Source organism: Stenella coeruleoalba (assembly GCF_951394435.1).
Source record: "Stenella coeruleoalba genome assembly, chromosome: 16".
In the NCBI taxonomy this organism is placed as follows: Eukaryota; Metazoa; Chordata; class Mammalia; order Artiodactyla; family Delphinidae; genus Stenella; species Stenella coeruleoalba.
The window spans coordinates 59,053,583-59,071,551 of record NC_137162.1 but is presented as its reverse complement, the minus strand read 5'-3'; the positions used below and the strand labels follow the sequence as shown (position 1 = coordinate 59,071,551).

The window sequence follows — 17,969 nt, the reverse complement described above, 5'->3', positions numbered from 1 at the left end:
TTAATTTCAAATTCAAGAAGTCAAGCAAACATAGGTAGACAATAGACATTGTTACTCCCAAGAGAAAAGCTCATTCTAGTGTATTTAAAAAAAGGTCAAAAACGGTGAGGTATCCAACCAGAGGGATAGGTGACCATATTCTGGAAAACACACTAATTCGAACATAAAGTAGGTCACACAGAGAAAATATGATACTAGATACATCAAATGTGATCCTAAAGAGGGAAGTTATGGGTTAAAAACTGCGGAATAAGGATTTATTTCAATGGTCCACACAGGAAAACCATGAATATTTTAAAACTTATTTAGAAGCTTGAATGGTAGTGTGGAATTTTGTCTTTGTTAGATTTCTCAATTTTTGGACCTTTCTGAGAGAGGTGTGACCTCCTTAAGTCAACAGAATAAAAAAAATAATGGTGATATCAACAGTAATAAATCGGTTCATAGGGGGCAGAGTCAAGATGGCATACTAAGAGGACGCGGAATTCACGTCTCTGCACAACTAGGGTACCTACCAGGCACCGGTGGGGGACCACGGACACCTAAGGGGACAGGAGGAACCCCCAGCAACCAGGTAGGATGTGGGGCATTGGGGGGAGTGAAGGGGGAAGAGAAGTGGAGAAGGGAGGGGACTGGCATCCCTGAGGGGCGGCTGGGGGAAGGGATCCCATGACTGAAGGGGGAAACTGGGTGAGCACTGGGAGGGCAGAGGATCAACAGGGATCGTGGCCAGGTTTCTCCTACCCACTTGGGCCCCCGGAAGCCTGCTGAGATGCCAGGCCTGATCCTCTGCCCACTGAGGCCCCCTACAGCCGCACGGGCCTGCAGGAGTGGGAGGGAGGGAAGGGGGAGCAAAAGTAAAGGCTGGACCTCTGGGACTGGCAACCCTGAGTGGTGGCTGAGGGAGGGGAGGAGTTGGTACACCCAGCAGGGCCCACCCATGGTTAGGGGTCCATCAGCAGCAGAGGGGACCCTGAGGGAGACAATGGGGGAGGGGCACAAAGGAACGGAAGGGAACCAGGCCAGCACCTTCTCTGTCCACTTATGCACCAGGGGGTCTATTGGGCTCCCGGGCCTAATCCTCTGCCCTCAGAGCCTCCCTCCTGCCGTGCAGAACCCAAGCCCCGCCCCCACACCCCCACCAAAGGTCCCACCTCTACACTCAGAGACACCTTCCAACACGCTGGGCCTAAACCCCACCCATACACCCTCACTAAGGGCCCTACCTCCAAACTCCAGAACTCCACACTTCAGAGGCCCTCCTTTCCACGTGCAGCCTCTCTCCTTCCCGTGCAGGTCTAAGCAGAGGCCCCGCCCCATGTTTAAACACTGCCCCATCGAGGCCCCACCCCCAAGGCCTTTTACGGCTGAGTGGGTTCTGGAGCCTAGGCCCTGCCCCACACCCAAATGTCACTCCCCAACTCACCTATATCCTGCCCCACCCTAAACTCCACCCCTGCTAAGTTCCACCACCACCTAAACTCCGCCCCCATAGCCAAGGCTTTTCTTTTTTTCCTTTCTTTCTTTTTTCCTCTTTCAGATTGGGGTTCTGTTTCACCTTGTTGATTCACTGTTGTTGATGCTTTTATATTTTTATTTTCCTAATAAATCTTTTACTTTTTCTAATTTTACTATATTCTTTATACTTTGTTATTATTCTCTCCTTTTGGCTTGTTCACCCCACCCCTTTTTTTTCCTTCTTTTTTCTGTTGTGGTTTTATTTTACCTTGTTGCAGTTGTTTAAATTATAGTTTTATTTTTCCTAACATTTTTTATCTTTCTAATTTAATTTTGTTTTTTACACTTTGATATTCTACTGCTCCTTTCTTTCTTTCCTTCCTTTTCTTTTTCTTTTTTTTACCACACCACGAAGCTTGCAGGATCTTGGTTCCCAGGCCGGTGACAGGTCAGGCCCGACTTCCTGTGATGGGAGCTCCGAGTCCAAACCGCTGGACTAACAGAGAACCTCAGACCCCAGTGAATATTAATCAGAGTGAGGCCTCCTGGAGGTCCTAATCACAGCACCAAGACCCAGCTCTAATCCAACTGCCTGCAAACTCCAGTGCTGGATGTCTCAGGCCAAACAACCAGTAAGACAGGAACACAGCGCCACCCATCAAAAAAAAAAATCAAAGGACAAAAATATATGTTACAAACAATGGAGCAAGGTAAAAACTTACAAGACCAAATAAATGAAGATGAAATAGGCAACCTACCTGAAAAAGGATTCAGAGTAATGATAGTAAAGATAATCCAAAATCTTGGAAACAGGATGAAGAAAATACAAGAAACATTTAACAAGGATCTAGAAGAACTAAAGAGCAAACAAACAGTGATGAAAAACACAATGACTGAAATTAAATTACTCTAGAAGGAATCAATAGCAGAATAACTGAGGCAGAAGTATGGATAAGTGACCTGGAAGATAAAATGGTGAAAATAACTGCCAGGGAGTAGAATAAAGAAACAAGAATGAAAAGAATTGAGGACAGTCTCAGACATCTCTGGGACAACATTAAATGCACCAACATTTGAATTATAGGGGTCCCAGAAGAAGAAGAGAAAAAGAAAGGGTCTGAGAAAATATTTGAAAAGATTATAGTTGAAAACTTCCCTAACACGGGAAAGGAAATAGTCAATCAAGTCCAGGAAGCACAAAGAGTACCATATAGAATAAACCCAAAGAGAAACACGCAGAGACACATATTAATCAAACTGTCAAAAATTAAATACAAAGAAAAAATATTAAAAGCAGCAAGGGAAAAACAACAAATAACATACAAGGGAATCCCCATAAGTTTAACATCTGATCTTTTAGCAGAAACTCTGCAAGCCAGAAGGGAGTGGCAGGACACGTTTAAACTGATGAAAGGGAAAAACCTACAACCAATATTATTCTACCCAGCAAGGATCTCATTCAGATTTGATGGAGAAATTAAAACCTTTACAGATAAGCAAAAGTAAGAGAATTCAGCACCACCAAACCAGCGTTACAACAAATGCTAAAGGAACTTCTCTAGGCAGGAAACATGAGAGAAGGAAAAGGCCTACAAAAACAAACACAAAACGGTTAAGAAAATGGTAATAGGAACATACATACTGATAATTACCTTAAATGTAAATGGATTAAATGCCGAAACCAAAAGACATAGAAGGGCTGAATGGATACAAAAACAAGACCCGTATATATGCTGTCTACAAGAGACCCACTTCAGACCTAGGTACACATACAGACTGAAAGTGAGGGGATGGAAAAAGATAATCCATGCAAATTGAAATCAAAAGAAAGCTGGAGTAGCAATTCTCATGAGACAAAATAGACTTCAAAATAAAGACTTACAAGAGACAAAGAAGGACACTACATAATGATCAAGGGATCAATCCAAGAAGAAGATATAACAATTGTAAATATTTATGCACCCAACATAGCAGCACCTCAATACAAAAGGCAAATGCTAACAGCCATAAAAGGGGAAATCGACAGTAACACAATACTAGGGGACCTTAACACCCCACTTTCACCAATGGACAGATGATCCAAAATGAAAATAAATAAGGAAACACAAGCTTTAAATGACACATTAAACAAGATGAACTTAATTGATATTTATAGAACATTCCATCCAAAAACAACAGAATACACTTTCTTCTCAAGTGCTCATGGAACATTCTCCAGGATAGACCATATCTTGGGTCACAAATCCAGCCTAGATAAATTTAAGAAAATTGAAATTGTATCAAGTATCTTTTTCAACCACAACGCTACAAGACTAGATATCAATTACAGGAAAAAAACTAAAAAACACAAACACATGGAGGCTAAACAATATGCTACTAAATAACCAAAAGATCACTGAAGAAATCAAAGAGGAAATCAAAAAATACCTAGAAACAAGTGACAATGAAAACACGACAACCCAAAAGCTATGGGATGCAGCAAAAGCAGTTCTAAAGGGGAAGTTTATAGCAATACAATCCTACCTCAAGAAAAAAGAAAAATCTCAAATAAACAACCTAAGCTTATACCTAAAGCAATTAGAGAAAGAGGAACAAAAAACCCCAAAGTTAGCAGAAGGAAAGAAATCATAAAGATCAGATCAGAAATAAATGAAAAAGAAATGAAGGAAGCAATAGTAAAGATCAGTAAAACTAAAAGCTGGTTCTTTGAGAAGATAAACAAAATTAATAAACCATTAGCCAGACTCATCAAGAAAAAAAGGGAGAAGACTCAAACCAACAGAATTAGAAATGAAAAAGGAGAAGCAACAACTGACACTGCAGAAATACAAAAGATCATGAGAGATTACTACAAACAACTATATGACAATAAAATGGACAACCCAGAAGAAATGGACAAATTCTTAGAAAAGCATAACCTTCTGAGACTGACCCAGGAAGAAATAGAAAATATAAACAGACCTATCACAAGCACTGAAATTGAAACGGTAATTAAAAATCGTCCAACAAACAAAAACCCACGTCCAGATGGCTTCACAGGCGAATTCTATCAAACATTCACCTATACTTCTCAAACTCTTCCAAAATATAGCAGAGGGAGGAACATTCCCAAACTCATTCTATGAGGCCACCATCACCCTGATACCAAAACCAGACAAAGATGTCACTAAAAAAGAAAACTACAGGCCAGTATCTCTGATGAACATAGATGCAAAAAGCCTCAACAAAATACTGACAAACAGAATCCAACAGCATATTAAAAGGATCATACACCATGATCCAGTGGGGTTTATCCCAGGAATGCAAGGATTCTTCAATACATGCAAATCAATCAATGTGATACACCATATTAACAATTTGAAGGAGAAAAACCATATGATCATCTCTGTAGATGCAGAAAAAGCTTTTGACAAAATTCAACACCGATTTATGATAAAAACTCTCCAGAAAGTAGGCATAGAGAGAACTTACCTCAACATAATAAAGGCCATATATGACAAACCCACAACCAACATCGTTCTCAATGGTGAAAAACTAAAACCATTTCTTCTAAGATCAGGAACAAGACAAGGTTGCCCACTCTCACCAGTATTATTCAACATAGTTTTGGAAGTTTTAGCCACAGCAATTAGAGAAGAAAAAGAAATAAAAGGAATCCAAATGGGAAAAGAAGAAGTAAGCTGTCACTAAGCTGTTTGCAGATGACATGATACTATACATAGAGAATCCTAAAGATGCTACCAGAAAACTATTAGAGCTAATCAATGAATTTGGTAGAGTAGCAGGATACAAAATTAATGCACTGAAGTCACTTGCATTCCTATACACTAATGATGAAAAATCTGAAAGAGAAATTAAGGAAACACTCCCATTTACCATTGCAACAAAAAGAATAAAATACCTAGGAATAAACCTACCTAAGGAGGCAAAAGACCTGTATGCAGAAAACTATAAGACACTGATGAAAGAAATTAAAGACGATACAAACAGATGGAGAGATATACCATGTTCTTGGATTGGAAGAATCAACATAGTGAAAATGACTATACTACCCAAAGCAATCTACAGATTTGATGCAATCCCTATCAAACTACCAATGGTATTTGCCACAGAACTAGAACAAAAAATTGCACAATTTGTATGGAAACACAAAAGACCCTGAATAGACAAAGCAATCTTGAGAAAGAAAAACGGAGCTGGAGGAATCAGGCTTCTGAACTTCAGACTATGCTACAAAGCTACAGTAATCAAGACAGTATGGTACTGGCACAGAAACAGAAATATAGATCAATGGAACAGGATAGAAAGCCCAGAGATAAACCCATGCACATATGGTCACCTTATCTTTGATAAAGGAGGCAAGAATATACAATGGAGAAAAGACAGCCTCTTCAATAAGTGGTGCTGGGAAAACTGGACAGCTACATGTAAAAGAATGAAATTAGAACACTCCCTTAAACCAAACACAAAAATAAACTCAAAATGGATTAAAGACCTAAATGTAAGGCCAGACACTATCAAACTCTTAGAGGAAAACATAGGCAGAACATTCTATGACATAAATCACAGCAAGATCCTTTTTGACTCACCTCCTAGAGAAACGGAAATAGAAACAAAAATAAACAAATGGGACCTAATGAAACTTAAAAGCTTTTGCACAGCAAAGGAAACCATAAAAAAGAAGAAAAGACAACCCTCAGAATGGGAGAAAATATTTGCAAACGAAGCAACCGACAAAGGATTAATCTCCAAAATATACAAGCAGCTCATGCAGCTCAATATCAAAAAAACAAACAACCCAATCCAAAAATGGGCAGAAGACCTAAATAGACATTTCTCCAAATAAGATATACAGATTGCCAACAAACACATGAAAAGATGCTCAACATCACTAATCATTAGAGAAATGCAAATCAAAACTGCAATGAGGTATCGTCAGAATGGCCATCATCAAAAAATCTGCAAACAATAAATGCTGGAGGGGGTGAGGAGAAAAGGAAGCCCTCTTGCACTGTTGGTGGGAACGTAAATTGATATAGCCACTATGGAGAACGCTATGAAGGTTCCTTAAAAAACTAAAAATAGAACTACCATATGACTCAGCAATCCCACTACTGGGCATATACCCTGAAAACCATAATTTAAAAAGAGTCATGTACCACAATGTTCAGTGCACCACTATTTACAATAGCCAGGACATGGAAGTAACCTAAGTGTCCATCGACAGATGAATGGATAAAGAAGATGTGTCACATATATACAATGGAATATTACTCAGCCATGAAAAGAAACGAAATTGAGTTATTTGTAGAGAGGTGGATGGACCTAGAGTCTGTCATACAGAGTGAAATAAGTCAGAAAGAGAAAAACAAATACTGTATGCTAACACATATATATGGAATCTATTAAAAAAATTGGTTCCGACGAACCTAGGGGCAGGACAGGAATAAAGACACAGACATAGAGAATGGACTTGAGGACACATGGACGGGGAAGGGTAAGCTGGGATGAAGTGAGAGTAACACTGACATATATAGACTACCAAATGTAAAATAGATAGCTAGTGGGAAGCATCTGCCTAGCACAGGGAGATTAGCTTGGTGCTTTGCGACCACCTAGAGGGGCGGGATAAGAAGGGTGGGAGGCAGACGCAAGAGGGAGGGGATATGGGGATATACGTATGCATATAACTGATTCACTCTGTTATACAGCAGAAACTAACACACATTGTAAAGCAATTATACTCCAATAAAGATGTTAAAAAGAAATCTGTTCATAGTTTGTAACCTTGATACAATGTGATGAGAACAACATTTTACTTCTATGGTATTCCTCTCAAAAACCCATAACGCCAATCTAATCATGAGAAGCATATCAGACAAACTGCAATAGTGGGACATCCTACAAAATACTTGACTAGTACCCTTCAAAATTGTCAAAATCATCAAAAACAAGGAAATTGTGTGAAACTGTCACAGCCAAGAGGCGCCTAAGGAGACAGGACAAGTAAATGTAAATGTAGTATCCTGGATGGGATCCTGGAATACAAAAAGACACTTCATAAAAAAACTCACGAAATCTGAGTAAACTATGAGTTCAGTTGAAAGAGAAATGGTGTAATATATAGCATAAATGCCTTAGGAAGCTCCTCTTATCTGGAAAACATTTAAATAGCACCATATATGAAAAGGCACTACTTTTGGAGCACCAGATTATAGCACACCTCCGAGGCTTCTTCATACTTTGGTGTCTATAGATATATATTTCCAAAAGTTCTTTGAAACACGTTACACTTCCAAATAAGCAACGCCTTTTTATAATAAATGTAATGGGTTCAATACATCTGTGGTGAACACAGCTTTCATACCAAAAGTTAGAATATTAGCGCATTGAAACAATTACTTTCAGCTTGTAACATGATTATAACAGGCACTCCAAAACTATCAAAGTCTTCCAAGTATAAATATAAAAATAGGTATGTGTGTGTAAGTTATATGTTCTATATGGCACTGGAAATTAGAACAGAAATTTGTAAATATTATTACTTAGACTGACAATAAAAATAGAACATATAGAAAAAAACAGAATTATAAAAACAGGACTATGGCCTGATAGGAGCTAAACACACACACATCTATATCAACACCTTTTTTTACCTTCCTCTAAATTACAAAAGTATTATTAGTTTATGCAAAGTGACTCAAAAAGCTAATACGTGGGGGGAAAATAGCCTAACCAAACACCCACACCCACCCCCCGCCCCTGCTGCAACTGCATACAATTTGTGGTAGTAATTAGTGAAGGTACTTACACTCTTTCTTTAGTTTGACAGCATAGAATTTTTGACTCTTGACAGCATAGAATTTTTTAATGTTTTCAAATAAAAATTTGAAAACAGAGTATGGAAGTTTCATTACATAAATAATCTTGACAATGAAACTTTGTCATTTGCAACATGGATGGACTTGGAGGTTATTATGCTAAGTGAAATAAATCAGAGAGAGAAAGACAAATACTGTATGATATCACTTATATGTGGAATCTAAACAATAAAATAAACTAGTGAATACAACAAAAAAGAAACAGACTCACAGATATAGAGAACAATCTAGTGGCTACCAGTGAGGAGAGGGAAGGTGGGGGGCAAGATAGGGGTAGGAGATTAAGAGGTACAAATTATTCTGTATAAAATAAGCTACAAGGATATACCATACAACACAGGGAATACAGTCAATATTTTATAATAACTATAAATGGAGTATAACCTTTAAAAATTGTGAATCTCTATGTTGTACACCTGTAACCTATATAATATTGTACATCAACTTTACCTCAATTTTTTTTTAAAGACATTTTTAATACTACTGAGAAGACTAAACATGGACTGGGTATTAGATAATATTAATAATTTTAGCTAAACTTTTTAGGTGTGATAAAGTCTTTAAGATTATGGGTTTTTTCATGTCCTTATGTACTAGAGAAATACACTGAAGTATTTAAAGATCACATAATGCTTGGGAGTAGCTTAAAATAATTCAGCAAAAAAAGGGGGCCAGTGAATGAACTAAGACTGGTAAATATTAATCATTGTTGAGCCTGGTTGATGTGTACATGAAGATCCATAATACAAAATAAATAAGTAAATAAATAAATAAGCTTGACAAGATCCTTGTACTACAAATGAGGAAATTAAAATACTATTACCTGTACAAGGTCACAAGGCTAGTCTAAAGAAAGGCTAAAACTAGAACCCAGGTCTCCTAAGTCCAGTGCTTTTTATATCAAATATGTTGTCTTGTCTTTTTTTTTGGGGGGGGGTATAATTGCTTTACAATGGTGTGTTAGTTTCTGCTTTATAACGAAGTGAATCAGTTATACATATACATATGTTCCCAATTGTCTTGTCTTTTTTTCTCTCATAACAACTTATTTTCTCATACATCTGAGGTGTAAAGCTAATATTTTACCCAAGCATAATTATCTTGGGTGGCAAATTTCATTTACTTTTACTGTGAAGAGGAGAAAAAAGGGGAAAGCAATCACTTGAAAGTTAGACCAAGGGGGATGAACCGAACACGCTATGGCCCTGATTGGGCAGGGCAGGCAGACAGACAGGAAGCTTTGGGATTCTGAGACAGCTAAAGTGGCAAGCAAGACAAAAAGGGAAAATTTAGAGTAGATAATCACCTTAGAGGAATTTATTTTCTACCAGCTCTGTGCAAGCATATCTGACCAGACACTGCAGGAGAGCTCAGAGGAAGGAGATGAAGAAGTAGACAAAGACTGGACCCCGATCAGAACGTGTGCTAAGAGCCTGAATATTATGAGACAAGAATAATATACCTGATTCATTTAAACTAAGTTCAAAAACAGGCAAAACTAATCTATGGTTGGTGGTTACCCTTCAATAGTGTTCACCCTTGGGGAGTGGTTAGTGACTGGAAGAGAGCACAAGGGAGTCTTCTGGAAGCTGGAAATCAGCTCTTTGTTAATCTGGGTGCTGTTTACATGGTTGTGATCAGTTTTGAAAGCTGAATTGTATAATTATGATACATGCATTTTCCTGTATGTATATTATACATCAACAAAAAGTAAAAAAGAATAACATACCTGAGAATCTTTCACTTGTGGAAAGAATTTTGCTTTCTATACTAGAGGAAAGCAACTAGGGTGATGGAAAATGGAAATGGAAAAAAAGGAAACAGTAGAGACTGTTCAGGAAAAAAGTCAATAAACAAGCAGTAAGATCATCTAGTCCATGTACCTCCCTTTAGACAGCTAAGTAGTAGTAGTTACAGTTATTATTTCTACTATCATTATTACTCTCCTCTTTTACAAATGAGGTAATTGAGACTCAAAGAGATAAAGTGACTTGCCTACGATCACAGAGATTAACTTAAAAAATGATCTTAGGCTGCTGACCTCAAACAGAGACTATCAAGTATTAGATTTAAAAGAGTAATCAGAAATACAGCATCAGCAAGTGAAAGTCAAAGTTCACCAAAAAGAAAGAAATTACCCTTACCTGCAAGGCACTGTTGAGGAAGCAGCTGTTTTGTCCTGGCTCATTGCTGAGGCCTTTGCTGGGGGCTATGGAGGTTGAGCTTCGAGGAGCAAACATCCCTTGGACACTACCACGGCCCCCTGAAAAATAATTTCTCTTCCAAGACATTATTGTTCACATTTAGCCTGAAAACACAGAGGAAGTTTTGTATCTTTTGGGGAGGGAGTTTCTGTCTGCTGAAGTCCTTAATATAAAGAGAATCCAGAATTTTTAACAAATTTATGTTGAAAGATTTTAAATTGACAACATTTCAAACATCATATATGCAGCTCAAGAAACTCAGGTATCCTTAGATCCACATGACAGAGCTGTCCTCTACTTGCTCCAAGCAATGCCCAAAATGTAACATGGCACAGGATGAATTCAAACAGAGAAATCCTTCCTTCGATTTTTCTTGAACTGCCTCCATAAAACCCTGGTGAAGTGGCTGTACTCCTCAACTCCAACAGAATCCAGGATCAGGGTAGGATGTGTTCTTTAGGCTTGTTTATAATGCTTCTTGTGGATTGAAGAATTTTCCAACTGGAAGGAGAGGCAGACGGATAAGCAAGAATCCAACGCAACCCTCCTCGCCTTCTATTGCCTCGTCCCATCATCCTCTGAAGTAAAAACCCAAGTTCTAAGCAACTGACATAGATTCCACAAAGCTAAGAAGCTTGTCTGAAATAAATGGAGTTTCTGTTGTTGTTGTTCTGCTGCTGTTTTTTAATATGCCCCCAACATTTTCTAGTATTCCATCCAGAACTTCAGAAAGTCTCTTCTCTTTTCCTCTGTGACTAGACTAGCCAGCTGTGCCAGAGAGCTTTAAAGAAAGAAAAAAAAAACAATCAAAAGCTTGCGTCATTTAATGACTCTACTAGCTTTGTGCGCTTCTGCCAAGATCAGCGTTGCCTCACCTCTCACTAAAACTTGAAACCGAGACAAACAATGCTCACCACCCCACCCCTGCAAAGAAATCCTAACAACAACAAAAAGGAGAAACACTCAAACCAAAGAGGTGGGAAGAAAAAGGTGTGCGCAGCTTTAGTCTCATAGGAGCCTCCTCCCAAATTTTCTAGGAGGAGAAGAAAGTTGACCTGGACAAAAATAAGAACTGAATGCAAACTTTCCAAAATCAGGCTAAGAAAAAAGTTACCAAGTAAACACACACCAAACTAGAAATTGAAACAGTTTGTTTTGGATGTTGTGAGTACAGAAATTTTTCAAGGTATTTTAAATGCTCATGGCTATAAAAGCCTATTTAAAGGTGGGAGGGTCATGTCATCAGTCTAGGCTCTGAGTAAAGATGTCCCATCCCAGAGAAACCCTCATGGTGAGTAAACCATATGTCCTTAACATCCAGTCCAAAAGAACTAAATCTTCTTCTGACCTGTTTGTTTGTATGTTACATTTTTTGCCAGAGGATCAGAGAGATAATTTGGGTTACAAATCACTTAATCCTCAGATTATATCCAAGGCATTCACAATCAGAGGCCATCCATTGACCAACATTAATTTTCAACTAATTAAAATGCCAGTGAGGCAACAAGGGAAAATTTCCTTGGAAGGAAATGCTTCTAATATTCACCTTTAAGTTTTCCTGTAAGGCTGCCAGGTCCACAGAAGGAAAAAATTAAGAATGTTAAATATTAAATTTGGTTTCTAACAGTTTCCCAAGCTTCTCCCTTCCTTCCCACCATCGTATGGATGACCTAAAAAAGCAAAAATGCTATAACATCTTAATCATTCTTGGTTCACCTAGCACTATCCATAGTGTGTTCAGTGGAAAAGCTGAGGCACAGGAACATTAAACGGTTGCACAGACTGTTCTTTCCCTTCTCTAAATTCCCAGACTATTTATAATCTACAGGTCACAGTTAAAGTATTAGATTATACATTATAGTGTCATATTATTCTGTATTTGTTTTTATTAATCTCTATTTGTTTTATATGGTGTCAGCCATATATCCTGACTATGACTGTATGAAATGAAATACTAACTAGTGTCAGACATGTGCTAAACAATACCGATATTCTTTATTTTATCTTCATAACAGCCCTATCATGTAGGTATTAATAGTTCCGTTTCACAGAAGAGTAAAGGGAGGCTTAAAGACATTAACTTGCCCAAATCAAAGCTGGTGTCAGAGCTAGAATTGTTTGACTACTTACTGTGACTTAATTATATATTTTATTATACTATTCCAAAAGCTCCTAACACAGTGCTAGTCTAGTCATAAGCAGGCACTCAATAAACACTGCCTGATGATTAGCATATAGCACCAGGCAGGACCCCATGTCTCCTACACAGACTACATGACCCTCAACCCTCTACACACACCCCATACACACCCCACTCGAGGCCACTAAGCAACTTCCAACAAGCCATGCAGCATTCCTTCAGCTCAACTGCTGCAAAAGAATGACAAATACCAACCCTCCACTTTGCTCAAAGCCAAAAGGACTTGGCAGGCAGGTGGGGTTTCCAGTATCCACATTAGGAGCTCACTGAAACTCAGCCTGCCCTATGATACACACCCCTGAGTTCAGGGAGCAAAGGGAAAAAAGGCAGTAGCAGAAAAAAAGATTCTCAGGCTCTGAATGGCAGCATTATGTAGGGTAAGGCAAAAAGCTCTCACACTTGAGCTAGGTGTGTCAGAAACCAGAGGTGAGAGCCAAAAAGAACAAAGCCAAGAGTGGTAATAACAAATGGTCCAAGAAATACTGATGACAAAATATTTCACTTAAATTACAGGTCTAGCACCAAACAATATAGTCCATCTACTAAAGATACATGAGAAAATAAAGAGTTCTACCAACATGGCTCTAACAACCTATTTTTAAAAAGAAAAAGAACTTCCTAGGCAATACCAGAGTATTTTAGGGGTAAAAGAGCATAATGTCTGTAACCTACTCTGAAATGGTTCAGGAAAAAAAAAAAATTTGTGTGTATGCATGTATACTTATGTATATATGGAGAGAGAAGGAGAGAGAAAATAGTAAAGCAAATATAGCAAAATGTTAACAATAAATAAATCTGGCTCAAGGGTATATGAAAATTCTTTGTTCCATTTCTTGCAACTTGTTTGTAAGTTTTAAATTATTTTTTAAGTTGAAAAGGAATTGATATCTGCAAATAATACAAGAACTTAAAATTACGTAAGAATTAGCTTGTACTGTATGAAGTATTAGTAACTCAATGCAAAATCATGACTAAAATCATTAAGCTGGTAGATAATAACCATGCCAGATGATATTGGCAATCCCAAACTGAAAATAAAAGAAAGAAAAAGAAAAATACAAAAATGTATAGATATGAGGAAAAATTAAAAGGAAATAAAGCTTGAATCCTATTTCTATGACAAGGAGAGGTCGAAACACAGTGTAAGTTCAAGCTGTTGTCAGGAGCAAGTGATGTAGAGTAATTGTGATATTATTAAGAGGACTAGGACTAGACCTGGAGTTGGAAAAACATGGGTTCAAATTCTACATTTTTACTACTTTATATAATCCCAAATAACTTAGGTGTCCTGAACTTTGTTTTCTGGGTCTATGGAACGGTGGCACAATACGTATTTCACACAGTGACTAAGATTTAACGTGCTAGGTATGTGAAAGCAAGTTTTCAAAACAAAGAATTAATAATGAGTTCACTGAATGAGTGAATTGCTGAGCCTAAAAACTGAAAAGTAAATTTCTGTTTGGGGACCTCAGGATACTAGAAAGTTGTAAGCCAGCAGGAATAAGTCTTCTAATTATATAAAAAGAACAATAGGCCTCACATAGAACAAGGTACATGTCAGTATGATTTAGCTATGTGCTTTAAGAAACATTTGAATTTTACAATTATTTAAAAAATACAAAGTTTAAAAAAATAAAATAAAAAGTTTAACATAAAAAGGTAAACAACTGAGTCTATTACAAGGAATAGGGTAACATTTTAGAAGGTCTACAAACACTGACCATGTTCAACTGATCAATGATTCAAATGGAAAAGCCATGAAGAGTATCTCAGTTTCTAAGGAAGGAACAGTAGCCCCATCACTAGTGATTAAAGTCAAAAGTAACCCAAACAATAGGAAGTCAAACTGTACAACACTGAGATATCCCAACAGTTTCCAGAAAATTTGCCCACATTTCTGGTTCTGTTATTCTATATAGCAGTTTACTTATAATTTACTGAAGAATCTATACTTGAACTGATAAATCAGCAGGCAATTACCTCAATTCCTTGGTACACTCCACATGTCAATAATTACAAACTATATCCATAGTATCTTCTCGCTTATTATGAGGATATCAATGTCTGGCATATAGTAACTGCTATATAAATTATTGTTATTGTTATTATTACCATCCAAACATTCCCTTCTCATGAGCTCTTTTCCCTTTAAAGATAACCACATAGATATCCTATATTCTTTAAAAACCCAGTAACAGCAAAGACCACCTTGAACTTATTAAATCCTTACGCCTACTGTCCTAAATTTTTTTCAACCTTTCACTGCTAAAAGTCTCTGTAAAATAATTTACAACTGCTGCTTCTCCTTGCTCATCATTAATGTCTTCAGAACATGGTACTGTTCCTTTATTCCACCATCACAATTCTACTTCATGGAACATTTGCCTTCTAAAGAAATCTAATTTCAAAACCCACTGGCTTTTTCCATATGCCTCATTCTTCTTAACTTTTCTGCAGCACCTAACACTGGCTGCCTGATGTAACACAATCGTGAATTCATAGGGTGAATTAATAAGAAAATAAAAGAATGACAAAAATGAGAGAATGACAAACACTGGTTCTCCTACTGCTCTGACAGTCCATTTTCTCTCTCTTTTGTTGCTTTCTTAAAAGTAAGCATTCCGGGACTTTCCTGGTGGTGCAGTGGTTAAGAATCTGCCTGCCAATGCAGGGGACACAGGTTCAAGCCCTGGTCTGGGAAGAGCCTACATGCCGCGGAGCAACTAAGCCCGTGAGCCACAACTACTGAGCCAATGTGCTGCAACTACTGAAGCCTGCGTGCCTAGAGCCCTTGCTCTGTGACGAGAGAAGCCACTGCAATGAGAAGGCCATGCTCTGCAACGCCACAACTAGAGAAAGCCTGCGTGCACCAATGAAACCCAACACAGCCAAAAAAAAAAAAAAAAAACCTAAACATTCCCTAAAGTTAAAATTAGACCTTCTTGGTCTTGTCTAGAGTACTTTCCATGAGTGTTCTCATCCCCTTTTCCATCAGAACTTCAACCATAACTTCTGGTTTGATAAATCACAAATCTTATGAACTCTGAAACCAAATTACCAACTATGTGCACACTGTCCCACTTTCAAAACAAGTTTAACATGTCCAAATCTGAAGTCACCGCCTTCCCCCCCAAAACAGTCCCTCCTCTTTATCCCCCATTTTTTAAAATTTATTTATTTATTTATTTTACTAATGGCATTGAGGCAGGAGATAGATGGGCCCCAGGCTGGGCAGCTGGAGTTGTCCCCTGTGGACAGATACTCCAAAATAGCAGGCACGAGAGAAGAGCTGAGCACTGCCCAGATAAAGATAGAGACAACATATTTCTCTTTCTTGAGGTCAAGAAGACCTTCCTGACTATACATGCACAGAAAGGCTCTTTGGAGGTCAAAAGGGAGGGGGCATCACCTCATAGCAAGAGATGTCAACCTACCTATAGGTCGCTTCACTAGAATCCATCTTGGCTAAGAGATGTGTGCGCACACATGGGAGGACCCTGATATATACCAAATACGGACTCAAAACCAGGCAAAGCGGGCTTCCCTGGTGGCTCAGTGGTTGAGAGTCCGCCTGCCGATGCAGGGGACACAGGTTCGTGTCCCAGTCCGGGAAGATCCCACATGCCGCGGAGAGGCTGGGCCGATGAGCCATGGCCCCTGAGCCTGCGCGTCCGGAGCCTGTGCTCCGCAACGGGAGGGGTCACAACAGTGAGAGGCCCAATTACCGCAAAAAAAAAAAAAAAAGAAAATACACAGGACTTCCCTGGTGGCACAGTGGTTGAGAATCCGCCTGCCAATGCGGGGCACACAGGTTCGTGCCCTGATCCAGGAAGATCCCACGTGCCATGGAGCAACTAAGCCCGTGCGCCACAACTACCAAGCCTGTGCTCTAGAGCCTGCGAGCCACAACTACTGACCCCACGAGCCACCCACTCTTGGTGCGTGAAACCCACGCACCAAGAGCCTGTGCTACACAAGAGAGCCACCCCAATGAGAAGCCCGCGCATCACAACAAAGAGTAGCCCCCGCTCGCTGCAACTAGAGAAAGCCCGTGCACAGCAACAAAGACCTAACACAGCCAAAAATAAATAAATTTAAAAAAATACACAGATAGCAAATAAACATATAAGAAGATATTCAATATTATTAGTCTTTAGGGAAATGGAATTAAAACCACACTACATGCCTACTAAAGTAGCTAAAAACAAAAACAAAAATATTTAAAACCTGACAATAACAAAGGCTAATGAGGAAGTATCAGAGCGACTGGAAGTCTCCTAAATTGTTGATAGAAATGCAAAATGACACTGTTGGCAATTACATATAATGTTAAATATACTTTTACCATCTGACCTAGCAATCCCATTCCTAGGTATTTTACCCAAAAGAAATGAAAGCTTATGCCACATAAAAACCTTTACACAAGTGTTTATAGTGGCTTTACACATAATCACCAAAAACTGGAAACAACCCAAATGTTCTTCAACTAGTAAGTGGTACATACATACATTAAACTCAACAATAAAAAGGAAAGAATACTGACATATACAAAAATATGGATGAATCTCAAATGTACTATGATGAGACTCAAAAGGCTATATACTATATGATTTCACTTTTATGACATCTTGGAAAAGTCAAAATTAAAAGTCAAAATAGACCAGTGTTTCCAGAAGTTGTGGGTGACAGTAGGGGTTGATTGCAAAGGGGCAGTACCAGGCTGATGAAACTGTTAACGTATCTTTTTTTTTTTTTTTTTTTTTTTTTTTTTTTTGCGGTACGCAGGCTTCCCACTGTTGCGGCCTATCCCGTTGCGGAGCACAGGCTCCGGACGCACAGGCTCAGCGGCCATGGCTCACGGACCCAGCCGCTCCGCGGCACGTGGGATCCTCCCGGACGGGGGCACGAACCCGCGTCCCCCGCATCGGCAGGCGGACTCTCAACCACTGCGCCACCAGGGAAGCCCTGTTAACGTGTCTTGATTGTGCTGGTAGTTATACTATACTACCTCTATGCATTTAGCAAAACTCAGAACTCTATACCAAAAAGATTGTGGTATTTTAATATAAATTTTTCTAATTTTATATAGACTACCAAAGATTCTAAAAAACACTTTTTAAAGCATATTTTAAAGTGTCAATTAAAAAAACAAAAACCTTTCCCAGGTCCCTCCTGAAGAATAATGTCCAAACTTCTCAGTCTGATTCTTAATAACATAATCTGACC

The 17,969-nt window shown here is 38.6% G+C and overlaps 1 protein-coding gene across 8 annotated transcripts in view; it reads right to left on the bottom strand.

Moving 5' to 3' along the window:
- Positions 1-17,969, bottom strand: part of USP54 (ubiquitin specific peptidase 54) — a 146,978-nt gene that overhangs the window by 61,992 nt on the left and 67,017 nt on the right. For 7 of the 8 annotated variants that reach the window (XM_079899601.1, XM_079899606.1, XM_079899608.1 and 4 more), the window contains one exon: positions 10,484-11,324. In XM_079899601.1, coding sequence (XP_079755727.1) covers positions 10,484-10,630 — 147 coding nt within the window. In that variant the 5' untranslated portion in view covers positions 10,631-11,324. Of the gene's footprint in view, positions 1-10,483; positions 11,325-16,177; positions 16,283-17,969 lie in introns of those variants that run through there. The other variant, XM_079899604.1, reaches the window with a different exon arrangement.